The 16025-nt window shown below is 37.5% G+C and overlaps 1 protein-coding gene across 3 annotated transcripts in view; it reads right to left on the reverse strand.

Annotated features, from left to right (window-relative positions):
* ZCCHC7 (zinc finger CCHC-type containing 7) overlaps positions 1-16025 on the reverse strand; it is a 128069-nt gene that overhangs the window by 31169 nt on the left and 80875 nt on the right. For all 3 annotated transcript variants that reach the window (XM_080986858.1, XM_080986860.1, XM_080986859.1), the window contains exons 4-6: positions 14757-14879; positions 10777-10947; positions 4057-4092 (exon numbers count right to left, since the gene is read on the reverse strand). In XM_080986858.1, coding sequence (XP_080842984.1) covers positions 4057-4092; positions 10777-10947; positions 14757-14879 — 330 coding nt within the window. The remainder of the gene's footprint in view (positions 1-4056; positions 4093-10776; positions 10948-14756; positions 14880-16025) is intronic.

The following is a 16025-nucleotide window of genomic DNA, read 5'->3' on the forward strand; positions in this document are numbered from 1 at the left end:
ATGATCATACACAAAGAAATACAAGCACAAAATTTAAGCACAAAAGAGGTATTGTGTCTTCATGTCTTTTAGATACGCATACGAAAACAGCAATTCCTGGTTCACCTTTTTTAATGTAAGTGGATTAAAAGTAAGGTTAACAAACTGTCAAAAAGCGTGTTAAATGATAGTGTTTGGTGGTTAAAGTCTGATGGCTGTAAAACTCTCTTGGTGGCCATCTTGGGGCGAGGGGCTTTGATATGAAGGAGAAAAGGCAGGCGATGGGGGAGGGGGACTCACTGCATGCACAGAGCAAGGCAATGGGAGAGACTGTGATACCCTGAAGAAGAAGAAGAAACCCGGCTCCACAGCAAAGAAATATATTGTTAAAATATATATATATACAGAAAAACAATCACATTATACACTACATGAAACACATTTTTCCAATTGCAATGTCCATAATGATATATAGCACACCACAGGCCTAATAGATTTTAGGCCAGGATATATATACTTGTGCGTGCACATTATTCCTAAGTACGATTTGCTACACAGTTATAACAGCTACACAGTTTCATTTTATGCCAGACATACTGTACCCAATATATGTAAAGCCTCAAGTAAGAAAATGCTGACCCTGGTTCATTCCAACGAAGAAACCGTATATGTTTCGTTCAATTGTTTTCTACCCCATACAGTATTACCCTGCATTTTTCATAGGCCATCTTCCAATTGCATTGCAAGGAATCCACGTACATTATACATATTCCCAGATTTTTTAACTTTATGGAGACAATATTAGCGAGCAGTTAATCCACCCCATATATACACATACTTTTATCAATACAGATAGAGTCAAATAAAAGAAACTGTTCTCTGGGTGGAAAACAGAAAATTAGAAAGCAAGTTATTTATTGTTAATTGTAATGAATGATTTATTATTAGAAACATGTTACATTACAGTGCAAAAAAATAGTTTTACTATATTCTGAAAGATACGTTAAACATTATAGTTGGGATCCGAAGCTTTTAATCTCCATCCTTCAGACAACAGCCTCCCATGCCCCCTAAAAAGCCGCCCAAAATCATCCAGAGCAGTATCCTATAAAGAGTTGCTACTGGAAGGAAAAATCTACCACTTCCAGGTTCCTCCTCGCCACTGACTCAGATCACTTTGGATCCCAAGCTAGCTTTTAAAAAAACCAAAAACATGCACCCATTACTAACAGTTATCATAGACATTATTAGTTGGTATTGGGTACATTTCAGAAAATGTAATGGGGGCATTATCCAAACACCCACCCACCCATGTTAAAGCTTCATGGGGCCATCTTCTACATGCAAAATTGCAATTCTCTTACTCTTTCCTAAAAGTCAATATATTTGGAGTCATGAAGGCCAGAAGACAGAAGGAGCTTTTCAAGTTAAGCCTTATCTTCCCAATGAAAATGTGGCAAGGATACATTTACAACTCAAAATGTAAAATATTAAGATGAAGCTTTAACAGGGCATAATTCATGAACCTAGTACAGATAAAACAAGGAATTAGTTGTATACCAAACTATACACTTTAACTTCAGTTAAAGTGACTCTGAATTTGTGAACTCTTTGGGTGCAGTATGTCAGCCACTCTAGGCTTAAGAGCATTTAAAACAACATCTTGATTTTCAAAAAAATAAAATAAAACAGCTACCTGCAAAATCTACCAAGAAAAAGCTTTTTTAAAAAAATGGAAAGAGAAATGACAATTTAATATGATTAGTTCTGTAGTACTTTTAATGTATAAACGAATATGTTATAATTTTTTAAAGGAAATGAATTTGCCAACTTAAAGAAACCATTGCATGCAAAGCAACCAGTACACCTAGACTACTATTATGAGAAAACCCAACACCACTGAGATATTTAACAAGACATCCGCAGTAAATTAATTAAAACATTGCTTTAAATCTCTCACTCCCTGCAATTTCTTCTTTCTGGAAGGACATTTGGATACAGAAAAGGTATGCCTGACATTATGACACCAGCTTTTTCAAAGAGCTAAAATTTCAAAGACCTTAAGCACAAGCAAAACCTAAGAACAACCCATAACCATCGGTTACACTGTTTACACATCATTATCTGAACTAAAGATAGATGTGAGTGCAATAGTTTCAATGAGTCGATAGATGGCACCCCAATCTCTCAGTAAATTGGCAAAACGAATAAAATCACCAAGAGCCTCAGCAGTGACAAATATTGTTCTGTTGATCTGAACAAGCATTCACAATGATTAATTAGGGACACTTTGCTTATGCATGAAAAATTAACCACACATTTTATATAACCCTTTGACAAACATGCATAATAAGTGGGATTAAAAGATTACCTACATGGTATATATTTGTACGATATTCAAAATTTGTTCTGTTTATGCAGATTCGATATATACTTCACATTCTGGTTTATTAAGAGACGTTAACAACTAGGCTCAACCAAACTTGTGACAAGTGTGGAATAAACTGTTTAGTATTAGTATATGTATGTATCTAAACACAAATACAAATGACTACTTACTTGTGCATCTTTTTTGAGTAGCTACTACATTAAGCATTTCATTACTTTAGCTTTGTTACACTGTATCCTATCATATGTTTACTTGTGCTTTATTTTTGTTGTGTTCTCATATGATTTCTTTTACAGCAATATTGAAATAGAAACTTTTAAGGAAATGAAGGTAGACTTTTTAAAACAATAAAACAAAACAAAAGCCAGTTAGTTAACCATGAGATGAATTTTCTGTTGTAGCAATGAAGTACCATCAACCCTGGAACCCGCAAAGAAAATGTTCTGTAAAGGATTGCCCCAATTTAGGGGAATCCTGTACATACTGCAAACATTACAAGGAAGTACAGACATTAAGAAAGAAGTTGCAAAATTTGTCTAAAATAATTGAATGGTTATAGTTGTTGCAAACAGTAACTAGTTTTTAAGTAAGAATTTATATTTCCTGTTGCCCTGATAAAAATCCCTTTTGAGAAACTGATTAGTACTCAGAAGTGGGACTAAAGAAAAAATATTTTGAAATATTGAAGTAATTTCTCCATGTTTAAAGCTCAATTTGAGTAAAGATACTGAATAAAAATTTCCTGAAACATAATGAATGATTTCTACCATATAATGGTTTTTGAGGTTCACTGATAACTCAAAGAATATGTGTAAATAAATAAAAAAAAGGAAACCTCACATATTTACTTATTTTAAAAATGTATTTTAAACTAAGGAGAAACTGGGAAAGATTTATCATCCTAAAATGTCAAAAGAAACATACTGGAAAGCACGTGTACCAACAGTATTTCTTTAAATGAAATAACCTAAGAAGGTGGATGTTTGCAAGCTTGAGCCTGTTGACCACTTAATGATCTGTTGAAAACAAGAATAATCAACTTGAATCTCAGTATTTATATGGACTATGAAGCCAAATATACACTTGCACAAAGTTTTGGAACACAAAACATTTAATCTTGTCGTAAACCAAATGGACAGCCCGCATTTCCCTAGTTTCTGTCTGGGCTTAACAAGCTCAGTAGGAAGACGGAAGATTATTTGTTGTGCAGCTATTTTTGTAAGTTAAGGCTCCTAAACAAGGTTCAACTGATAAAACTTATGATAGTTTCCCATTCTATACAAGTTGTAAAAATGCTGAAAAAATCATTTTCCTTGGACAATGTGCAAATAGATGCTGGTACTTGGGAATGATCATGATACTTGTAAACAGTACTGTTCTGTGCTTCCGTGAGATATTATTATACTATTATGTGCTACTGATGAAGTTATAGGCAGCAAAGTGACACGGTGCCAACATGAATGATTTCTGTTATATAAACAGTTTTCAAAGAAAACTGTTATATAAACTGTTTTCAAAGAAAGTTGGGGGAAGAAGCATAGTATATTCTTGCATTCTTCAGTGCAAAACCTCTTCAGATATTTATTATCTTCCTTCACAAGATTCTTGTCTATATTTTATGGTCAGCAGTTCACTGAAGAGTAAATAGGCTGGGGGTAGGAGAAAATAAAAAAGGTGTTTCTACTTACTGTTAGGTGATACTGCCTCCATATTTCTGGGCAAGCCTGGAAAATAAAAATATTGATCAGCTGGGAGCATGAAACAAGGTGCTTTACAGCCTGTTGGTTTTGGCATAACACAGTATCCACTGGTGTCGGTCACAGGAAAATAAGAAGCTTAACTGAAAGGGTCTGCATTTCAGCTTCGAAAACCTGGCTAGACAGTTTAATTGAATTTTACACTGGTTTAACACACTCCCTGCCATTGTCAGAAAGCCAGTAACAGTTTTCTTTTTCCCTTTCTTTTGCTAAGTTTAGAAGTTTTGAAGACAAGTTCGTAAAGGTCCTAAAATGTAAATATATGCTCTAAAAGGGCTTTATCAACATTTAAGATTGGCACTATTATTTGGAAGTTACTTTATAATTTCATACAATAACTCAGAATTCTGAAACTATTTTTCTATGTTTGAATATATCTATAACCAAATCAGAATGTAATCCCTGCATGTTAATCCTAAACAATGCAAAATGACAAAATAAGGAACATAACAAAATGCTTTACTGCTTGTATTTTTACAAAAACTTTCATTGCTTTATTTGTTCTCTACTCATACTGTAACTAAACCACAGTATTACACTGCGGTAATGAAATAACAAAGGTACCTATTAATAGCTTTTTCAAGCACTGTTCAACTAGAAGAAAGTATTTGTTTTTGTCTTAGTATAGTTTTACCTTAGTGGACAGAAAGAGGTAAAGTGTTAAAAATAGAAGCATAAGTTTTGTATTTTACATCATAAAAGTACTATTAACTTAGCAATCACCAGTCTTTAATTTTCTTTACTATTAGAGTCTGTCATGAAAATAATATGCCAGCTTTCTCATTAGATTCATAAAATAAGTCGTATTAGAAGTGAACATAAATTTGCAATAGTTATTCTAGTTCTCAGAAATCTCACACAGTCTGTATTTTAAGTAATCTTTGATTTTCAGACTTCACATGTTGTAAGAGAAACTAGAGGTAACATTGAATGCAATTTTTGGCAAATTAATTGCATACAATGTGCCCCTTTGGGATGCAGGACATATTATAATAATATTCCACATCATACCCTAAAACTGTCTCCTCATTTTACTAAAACTGCCATTAACTGACTAGTTAAGCAACGGTTCTCATTTTATTTTATAAAAAATACTACCGGGGCAAACACCAATGAAGTTCTTTATGCAACATTTCTTATGGCTTGCCGCAGGGATAGAGTTTGTGTAGTTTCTTACTACCACAGTATTACCAGAATGTGGTGGTTGTAAAATTGTAGTCAGTAAGAACTGTCATGCAAGAATGAAATTTTGCTACTCTATAATCTTCACCTATAGAGCTAACTAAAAATATTATTTGGCTCCACAATAATAACTGTGTCACTCTGAACATCAACTGTTATAGAATTTATTTGTTTTAATGAGGTATTCATGAAGACAGGACCAAATTTCACTCAAACCCATGTGCTCATTTTTAGTCTGTGGGCAAAAATATATATAAATGAAAATTTGCTTGGTATATATATTTAAAATCAAATGGTGACTTAATGTTAAAACAAAACTACAATTGCAATTACATTCAGTGGTATCAACTTCCATGCAAGCATGTTTAGGATTGATGTTTGGGGACATTAGAAGTTCTTGAAAAAGGACCCATTAAATATTGAGATGGCTGACTGATGCACAAAGTTTACAGCTAGTTTATATCTTTTCCTTATCAATGAATGACAAAAAGCCTAATTAACAATTGCTACAGAATACTGGTTGCTCAAATGAAGCAGAATGGCTTGATATGGAAGAGAGCACCACTAAATTCAACAACAATTGAGCTTGTGATTTCTCTTATTTATAAGTATTTAACCATGAATTGCCTTCATTTAGGAAAAGAAAGAAAGAAAACCTCTGGTGGAATACAGCTACATTAGAAGAATATTGCATTTATTTCCTGGACCAGCAGTCAGACCATTCTAACATTTAGATGTACGAACATGAAATGCCAATTCTCCAAAGAGGCCACTCCACTTTTTACAACAAATTCACTTTTAAATCTTTTTAGTATGGCCAGCATAGCTTTATTCTTAACTTGTGCAAAATTGATGTGTGTCCCCTTCACTTATCCTATCAGTAACTAGGAGTGATGAGTATTCATAAAAAAATAAAACACAAATCAGCCCACTTTGCCACACCAGATGAATCAAGAGTTTATATTGTTCCGTTTGACCCATATTGAATTTTATCATGTGCTAATTATTGTTTTACGAGAACAACGGCTTAGTGCATCTGTTGTTTAATTCCCACTTCCCTATTCTCAAATGTGAACATCAAAGAAAATAAAACACTCAATCTTAAACAGCCCCTGACAGCAGACCAAGACTCAAGTGCTCAATAGACAAGGCCCTTGCCACCAGTTCTCATATTTCCACAACAATGAACAAACACAAAAACAGCACTAAGTGGCCTTTCCTCCTTTTCAGCTCCCCTTGGCCAGTTGTCTGCCTTGTAGTAGAGAGAACCCTTGAACACAACCCTGCTGGGAACACAACACAGGAGAAAGGATTAGCCTTACTAACATGCTAGCATTTGCAAAAGTGAAGGGGGGAAAAAACAACCCTCAACCAAGACTGTATTTGGTATATGAATAACCAAAATGTGTGAGCTGACAAGAGACCAGGACAGGCCTATGGCTCCCCGGGAGAAAATGTAGCTGTGATGAGTGACAGGGCTTTCAGGAAATATGTTCACAATCACAGACAGTGAAGGCCATGACCTAGATCGTTTAAGAGCTTGTCTTGTCAAATTATCAAAAGCTTCTTCCTCTCTGAATAAAGAGTGACATAAGTGAGTGTCAGAAAGCTGCAGGCTGACAAGCCAAGCATACAATAACAGAATGCACGTCACATACTTGCCGAACACCGCCACTGCTAGCGGCAAATCTTAATGAGAGTGCGGCTGGCCCAAGAGACTTGGGTCCCTGCTGGCACAACTACTCATCTCACAAAAATCCTTCAGCTCCAAGTCAGTTATGGCCTGACACGATGACTACAATTACTAAACACAACTTTTTAACAGAATTCTCTGGTGCTTTGTCAAAGCTGCTGCTAGGAGCTGCCCCATTGCAAGCCACTGCAGCAAACAAAAGATTTAATGGCACAAGTCATATTAATTAACTGTATGACAGTTAACAGAAAAGGAGCTGATTAAACCTATCGATAAAAACATTTAGTGACTCTCTTATCAACAGCTCGCCCCACATGACCCTTCCTCAACTAACGTCCACTGGAAGAACTAGAAATTATAAAGTATCCTTAACGGTACTTAATTACCATGTTATGAGCTCCCATATATGGAGGGACCCCACAGGGCATAATGAAACAGGCACCTGTTTCTCTTCCTCCCTCGTGGTGTTGTATGGGCACAACACACCAGGCTGTTATTGGAAATGGCATGTCCCTCTCATGTCACCACCCAACATTCTTCCCTCCACTCAAGTCAAGGAACATGTTCATTCTTCTATTTTGGACACACAGATCATCTTCAGGGTAAGCTTTATGAAACTATTTGGGAAAAGTGGGGCTAAAGCATTATTTAGAAACGGGTGTGAGGAAGAAATGAAAGGGCTTAGCCTATAATCTTCTAGAGAACTTCTGAAGCTAAGAGGGTTCAGACCTGCTTGATGCTTGGATGATAGTCAACTAGAAAGCCCATGCGTACTACTCTGAACTTTCGAAGAAAAGAGCAGAAGTAGTATTTCATATTTAAGAGCAGGAGGGTTAAAAAGAGTTCTAAATTTCCACAACAGAATTCTCAGTTCATCCACATCAAATTCACTCTGCTAGGATTTGTGTTTCGGACTACAACAACAACCACATTCCTCCAAATCCACTGCAACACACGAGCAGATGACAAAATAGTGATCAGAACAATTATCATGGGAATACACTGTGCTGGGGAAAAAATAATAACAGAATGTCCGCATTCGGGGGGGGGGGGATATCTAAGTACACTGGATTAGATCCAAAGAACAAAGGGCAGAAGGAGAAAATGTATTGGTGCTATGGCAGTGTAGAACCACATCAGACACTAGGAGACACAGAGAATAAGGAAGATATAGGCTGTGGCAACTTGACCCTAGTGGGCTGTTAAAAGGTATGAATAAAGGGCTTGTGCCACTCTTCACAAGAGCCTGGACACATGGAAAAACTTATCTGTATTTAGAGTCACATTTTCCCATTCAGTATCCTTCCATTAGGTTAGAACTACTGTGAGTACAAGGGGCATTCTAATACCGGAAAGGTACTTTTGGTTCCAAGCCAATGAATGAAAACAGTGTGATATTCAAAATGTACACTAAAACTAGACCCCAATAATATTAAATCACTACTTTTTATAAATGGTATCTGTTTGAGGTTATTGATACCTCCATTCTAGTCTGGGAGGTGTTTCCAAAAAGTGCCAGGTCAAAAGAGCCTGCTTGAATCAGTGGTCCATTCTGTTCTCCTATGGCCAACCAGCTGCCTATGGGAAACAGGATCTGAGCACAACATTCTCCCCACTTGTAATTCCCAGCAACTGGCATTCAGAGGCATATTGCTTCCAACCATATGAGCCAACTCCTACGGGCCAGGGTCCCTTCACACACCCCCCCATTAAAATATTTGAGGGGGCCAGGCCCCCAAAGTTAATGAGCACTGCCATGCAAATGGGGTGTATGAACCGTGTCTTATGATTGATTATGTGGGGTGAGGCTTACCTAGGTCCCCCCCCCAATATTTTATTCAAGTTGGCAGCCCTGCCTCCAGCACAGGAGGTAGAAATGAATGAAAAAACTCCAAATACTTTAGTTATTTCAGTGCTGAAATAAATGGGACTTACTCCCAAATAAATATGGCAAGGAAGACACATTGCACTATCCTAGAAAGCATGCACTTGCCAGAAAATTGTGTGTGTGTTAGTCTCCACACAGAGGATTTTTTGGGCTCTTCAGAAATGGAAATTCTGACCTAGACAATTTTAGATTCTTCCTCAATATGTGAGCCTGAGGTAGATTCCAATAGCCCAAGTGATGGACACCTCTATGCAAACATCATGCAGAAGTTTAAGATCATAACAGGGCAGGTGTCAAGAATGACAACCAACATTTTCAGATTTGCATGAATTTTGCCTGCATAGTTTAAAAGCTATGTTGTGCTCAGGTCTTGCTTGCAAACTTCCTGCTGATCCCTGGTTGGCTACTGTGAGAATAGGATGCTGGACAAGACTGTTGATCCAACAGGCTACTCTTTTGTTAAATAATTGCACAATAAACAGAAACTGCCCACAAAAATCATCTTGGAGCAATCAGAACTTCCCATATTTATGAAAAAAACCAAGAGGCATCACACTTCCTACAACCAGACCTCCCACATTCTTGGGTATATCTAGCATATTTTAGACTACTTTTACAGACATCATCTCCATAGCATTGCTGTTAATATACTAAGTAGGTTCTGGTGTAGATAACTTAGCTGAGAAAGCTAAAAGATTGGATTCACACACAATATCTGCTCAGTTCCTCCCCAAGACAATTTCTCCCCATTTGACTTAATTGTAGTTAAGAATACTTCAGCACTAACATAAACGAACCTTGGTTATAAAATTTATATACAGGCTGTGCACAATCATGCACACATGTTAGTCCTGACATTCCATCACACTCTAGTGTGACTAAGTAACAGAACACAAGACAGAGAAGACAGGAGACTTTCTTTTTAATTGATTGGCTCAAAAGGCTCAGGGAGCACTCCTCTGGTCCCCCTGCAAAGGTGAAAATTTGAACCAGGAATTTCCTAATTCTGTTCTCAGCCTCTTATTCACTATACTTAAGTAGAACTCGAGCTAGTTAGGTACAGTGGTACCTCGGGTTACATACGCTTCAGTTTACAGACTCCGCTAACCCAGAAATAGTGCTTCAGGTTAAGAACTTTGCTTCAGGATGAGAACAGAAATCATGCTCCGGTGGCGCGGCAGCAGCAGGAGACCCCATTAGCTAAAGTGGTGCTTCAGTTTCAGGTTAAGTATGGACCTCCGGAACGAATTAAGTACGTAACCTGAGGTACCACTGTACATACAAGATCCTGTCATAATTAGACTTCATGCCTGTATCCATGGTGACCAAGTCCCCACTCCCAAGCCTGTACAACAAATTCAAAAATAGCAATTCCATCTTTAAAGTAATTTTAAAGATGTATATAATGATTTTAAAATGTACTGACATTCCACTGAATGTCAGCAATTCTTCATGAATTTTATGACATTCATTTTTCATGGGAAATGTTTACAAATGAACAAAACAAACAAGGAAAAACATACTTCCACATCCTGTATAGTAAGGTATTGTTAAGGAAGTACAAAATTTGGTCAAAGTTTCAAAGAAATGCTCAAATGCACAGAAAGAATATAAAAGAAGAATACAGACCTGCCAGATTTCAACGCTGCCAGATTTCATTTTTGCATTCTATTTTTATTACTTCATCATCAATCCAAACATTACGAAGATACAGAAAATATTAACTGTACACAGAAATCTGTGTGTGCCCAGAAATACCGCCTACTAGACACAGTTCTATAAGTGGGAGTTTAGGTGGTTGCCCCAACAAATTGTGACAAGAACAAGTGGTTCTGAAGAGAGAACAGGGAAAGAAATATGGGGTAGCTTTGGTTAACTGTGTACTCACGTCTGCATAATGGCCTCTCATATCACAGCGGTTACAATGTTTTTTCCAGTACGTTCTCTCAAGGCACTCTCTCGAGTAGTGTCCAGGCAAACAACAATTTAAACAAAATCGTGCAGGACAGCTGTTTTGTAGGTGACCTCTTTCGGAACACAGACAACAAGGTGGAATTTTCTGTGGGAGAAATACAAAGACAGGAAATTCAAATGTCTGAAGCATCTGTAGAATTTAAATTAAGTAAAATGCACAAGGAAACTATGGCAAAATCACACTGAGAGCCAGAACGAACCATTATCACTTTGCTTAAGGCTTCCAACCTACATGATTTATTTAAATTTATACTATGCCATCCTGTGTTAGGTGCCTGAGGTAGCTAACAGTAATATATAAACACAATATAGAAGGAAACAATCATTAAAAGCCAAAAGCAGATAAACAACAAATAAATTTAAAACAGCAATAAATGAGAAATTATCAACCAAAACCCAAATTGTCTTAGCAGGCCAATATATCTATATCTATCCATCTCTGTGTGTGAACACTTTTGTATGGCAATGGAAGCTCAATTCCCTGTGAACCAAGGTGCTGCCACCAAGAAGGCCCTTTCTCATATCTCTGCCAAACACATCTCAGAAGCTGCTGGAACATAGCAAAATGGTTTCTCTCAAACACATTAAGATTCAGACAGGCTCATATAAGAGAAAATGGTATTTTATATAACCCAGTCCCATTTAGGGCTTTTAAAGGTCACAACCTGCCCTTTGAATTGTGCACCAAAATATACCAGTAGCTAGTGAAACTCTTAGAAGGGGGGGCATTCTCACAATAACTGGCCCTGTCAAAAACTTGATTGCAGCATTCTTTGGTACCAATGCTTCACCCAATTTGCCACCTTAAACGTTCAGGGCACACTGCCCGCACAATGTTGCTTATAAAACTCTAAAGCACCTGAAAATAAAATCAAAAGACATACATGCCGTATATACCTTCAACCACTAAAGGTTTTTGGTTTTTTAAGTGCAGCACAATACAGCCAAATGCAGACAGAAATAAGTCACTGCTGTTGTTTTTAAAAGATCAACAGCAGTGATATGACTCTAAACATCTTCCTGGGAAGGATGTTTCAAATGTTGGGGCCACCACTGAGAAAGCCCTGTCTATAGTTCCTGCTTGGGCAGGCTGACAAAGGCTAATCTATGTTTTAGCAAATGATTTTTCAAAGCTGGTTTTGAATTTTGGTGTTTTTCTTATGACTTATAAGGCAATGAACAAGAGCGGCACATGCTGCATCTTCAGTCTCTCAAAAGAAATGCAAATTGTTGTGTGCCATTAACACCAGCCAAGGTATCAAAGCCGTTTTCAAATGAGCCTGGCATTTACTGAAGTCATCAAGCCAGGACTTGCTCAATATCTGCCCACCTTCAGGAGTTAGGCAGCTAGGTACCAGAGAATGATGTTTCATGTGGTAGCACTCTGACTGCGGAATAGCAGCCACTCAAAAAACAATCCCTTTTTTCATTTTTATACCACGTTAAAATAGTTTCAGTCTGAAAGGGCTTTGATTGACAAACAAACTTGGGGATAATTCTGTTTTTTATGTTTGTTAGCTTCTTATTAGTTTTAGTGCGCTTTTATTTCTTTAATCAGAATTATATATATTAGTCACCTTGTGATAAATGTGATACAAGCATGCATATTTTATATAAACAAATGTTTCCTAGCATTTTCAGAAAGTTTTCACAGACACCTGTTACATGTTCATTGCCTAGAAAGTGAAGCAAAGATCATGAAAACTGAGTGGCCGATAACTTTCCAGAGATGCTCCTCCCTGCTATTGCTCTTGATGGGAGTTCAGAGAAAGACGACCAGTCCTGGTATTTCCATGTGTGAACAACAGTTAACCAAAGAGGAAAGAAATAGTGCCTTCTCAGCAGCTTTAGATTCCAGTAATTATTCCTATTTCCAATGCCTCTGGTTAATGGGTTAGTTACCCTCTTACCCATGCCCACAGTATAACTGGTTTTCCTGGTGGCTGGTATTTTTAAAGTCTTTTTCTCCCTTCATTCCTACTTCTCTGGTGCCTACACCGATCCTGTTGAATCTGTAGCCACAGTGCAATGATCTCTGTGCAAGCTCTCTATATGATATGATTGTCTTAATGTTTGACAGACAAATTTGCAACACACAAAGTGCAACCTGCAACTTTCCCTAAAATTTTTGCTCCCTTTTAACAAAATACACCAATTTTAACCATATTGTACTTCAAATATTTTAACAACAACTCTCCACAAACCTGGATCATCACGAAAACACACACACGCACACACACACACACACACACACTGCAGCCAATAAAATACAAAGACTATAAAGAAATCTAAAACTAGCTCACAAATTGATGAAGATTTATCTAACTTAGGGTGAATCCACCAGTCTTGTGAGACCTGTCCTCAGTCACTCTCTCTCTCCAATTCCAGGTTAATTGTTGCATTATTGCGGTGGAATCTGTGGGGCTGCTCCAGAAGATAATGTAGGAATCAGGTTTTGATTGAAACAGGTAGAGCAGATGACATCACCAGCCCTTTACCAATTGGCCAACAATTTGTTTCTGGGTTCAATTCAAGGTGCCGATTTTGACCTTTAAATCCCTAAACAGCTTGAACCAGAAAATAATTGATTCCCCTTATGCGAGCCTGCTCAAGCATCTGGTTCCACTTCAGAGGCCCTGCTCTGGGGCCCCCCACAACTGGAGGTGTGGCAGGTGGACATTAGAGATAAGGCCTTTGAAGTTGTGGTACCCCAAATCTGAAACTGACCCCTAAGAGAGTTGCGCCTGGCCTCATTGCTGCTCATCAAAAAGCAAGCAGCAAATGGTTTTATTTCAGAAGGATTTTCAGAGACTCTGCATTTAGCAAGGATATTTGCTGGTGGTTTAAAATGGTTGCTGATATGTTTTTTTTTTAATACTTACAGTTTTTATGGTGGCCTTAATGATTGTAAGATACATTGATTATTTTATTAGAAAGGTCAGGTAAAAATACTAGAAATAAATAAATAAAACACTGGGTAGCTGATTGCATAAAGCTTCGAGTTCAGTGTTTGCTGAGCTGAAATTGACCAGACAATCAGCACTGCCATCAGCCAAAGGTGGACAAAGAATGGTAGATACTTTTTTAAAGATTTCTCTCTGGTGATTTCACTTCCTAATTCAGCCAACATGGAACTTGTCTAATGGGGAATGGGCCAGGGGAACACTTTGTGTTCAAACTGATGATTCATTTAATGCAAACGAGAGCAGAGATATGTACTAAAATATTAACTGTTGAAAATTTCTAAATTATCGCCATTCATTGTCCCGTCACATACATATGGCATGATCCAATCTATTGTGAGCTCCATACCTGTGCAGAAAGATGATCTGCCTCCCTTCCCTACCCCACCCCCCATCTAGATGTCCATACAGACAGCACAAGGGGGCAATGGGAAGCCTATGAGGATTTTCTGCAAGTTGCTTGTGCAGAGCCAGCATGGTAGGTGGATATGGGAAGCATGAACCAATGTGGCACAAGGGAGAAACCAATTTACAATAAGCATATGGGAATCCTCTGCATGGGGAGCGTGCCCACAGTTTACTGCTAAATTCAGAGGCGGGGAGACACTGTCCTTGAACTATTTCCTCTGCCCGCCCCCGCCCCCCCGCCAAGTAAATTCCTCTCACATAAGTGCAGACTGCCTTTTGAAACCACACCACCCCCCAGTATAGGGTGCAAATTTCAAAAGAGTCCGCAACTGTTGATTCTTGGGACAAAACTGTCTTCTGGACTGTCATGAGCGGAGGGAGGGAAATGATCATCTCCTCCTTCCCCCCTCTCAAAATGTCCCTTCAGAACAATTATTTCTTACCAGAGCTTTAAAAGTCTGAAAGCTGTCAACTGACAGAATAAATTGCTCTCTTCATAGACAAATCAGAATACTGTATTTACCTTTGGGGTAGGACAATTTTTTGATAAGTGACCTCGTTTATCACAATTTCTGCAAGTGACATTTTTGTCTGGTGTGTAGTATCTGTTGTTGTGCCGCACTGTAACATAGTTGCCAATCCGTGCCTAAAGAAATGAAAAGAAAATGCATTAGAAGTTTGCAGCTTATTGCCTTGCCATTCTAGACTTTTGTAGCTATTAAGGCTAGTAGGTGGAGTCAAAAATTCAGCTCTGCATTTGTATACTTGTTTAAACAAAAGTCATCTAAATCCCTGGTAAGCCTTTTACCCACTGGTAACTGTATAAGAAAGAAAGGGGGAAAAGCATTTTTAGAAGTTGGTATGTCTCTTTTTCCCATAGTTAAGCCAACCTTTGTCATCATTAGTTCACAATAAAGAATTCTGCAAAATGCATCAAAAATAATTGCAAAAACAATTTGCCATGAATAAATTCATGGGATATATAATCTCTTGAAGCACTTTTATTCTATGGGTGAATGGGGAGATAAAAAAGAAACGAGAAAACATAGAGGAAACAGCAAAAACAAAAACCTTGACCTCACACATATTCTATAAATTCTTAGGTATGTGAGTATGAAAAAGAGAAAATGGAATCTTAAGGGGGGGGGAGAACTTGGAATCAAGAGACTCTCAAAGCCTTCTCTTTCTTAATATTGCTGTTTTCCAAAGACCATCTGTGAAATGATTTTGCAGTGAGACACGGTCATTTCCTTATTTATTTGGCTGAATACAGTGCAGTCAATGGCAGTAATGGGCACCTACTGTCTTTCTAATACTGAAGACTACAGTTGATAGTGACCATGTTATTCAATTAGAGGAGCACATTCTGCGCCAGCTATTTGTGGATAAAGCTAAAGGTCAAGTAAACGTGTGCACAGATGTAAAAGGCAGCCGCTGCGAGAGCTGATACGCAAGAGTAATAAGAAATCTAAGCGCAAGAACTGTAGAATATCAAAAACATAAGGAAGTATAATAGAGAGCAATCTCTGGAAAAGCAGTTGTTTGGGATAAAATTGCATAATTCTACATTGACAGTTTTCTTTTCATAAAATCCTACTTGCCTCAATTTTTCTGGCTTTGGAATACTTAGCATTTTGCAGCGGTGACCAAGCCAAAAATAGTGACCAGCCACACAAGTAAAATATTTTCAATGATATTCAGTCCACTTTTCCTTTCTTTTCCATTTGTATCTGCATGTTTGATGTTCCTTGTATTTTGTCTTAATTTTAAAAATTAATAAACTATCTTTTAA

The sequence above is a fragment of the Podarcis pityusensis genome (genome assembly GCF_964106645.2).
Source record: "Podarcis pityusensis genome assembly, chromosome: 17".
Taxonomy (NCBI): Eukaryota; Metazoa; Chordata; class Lepidosauria; order Squamata; family Lacertidae; genus Podarcis; species Podarcis pityusensis.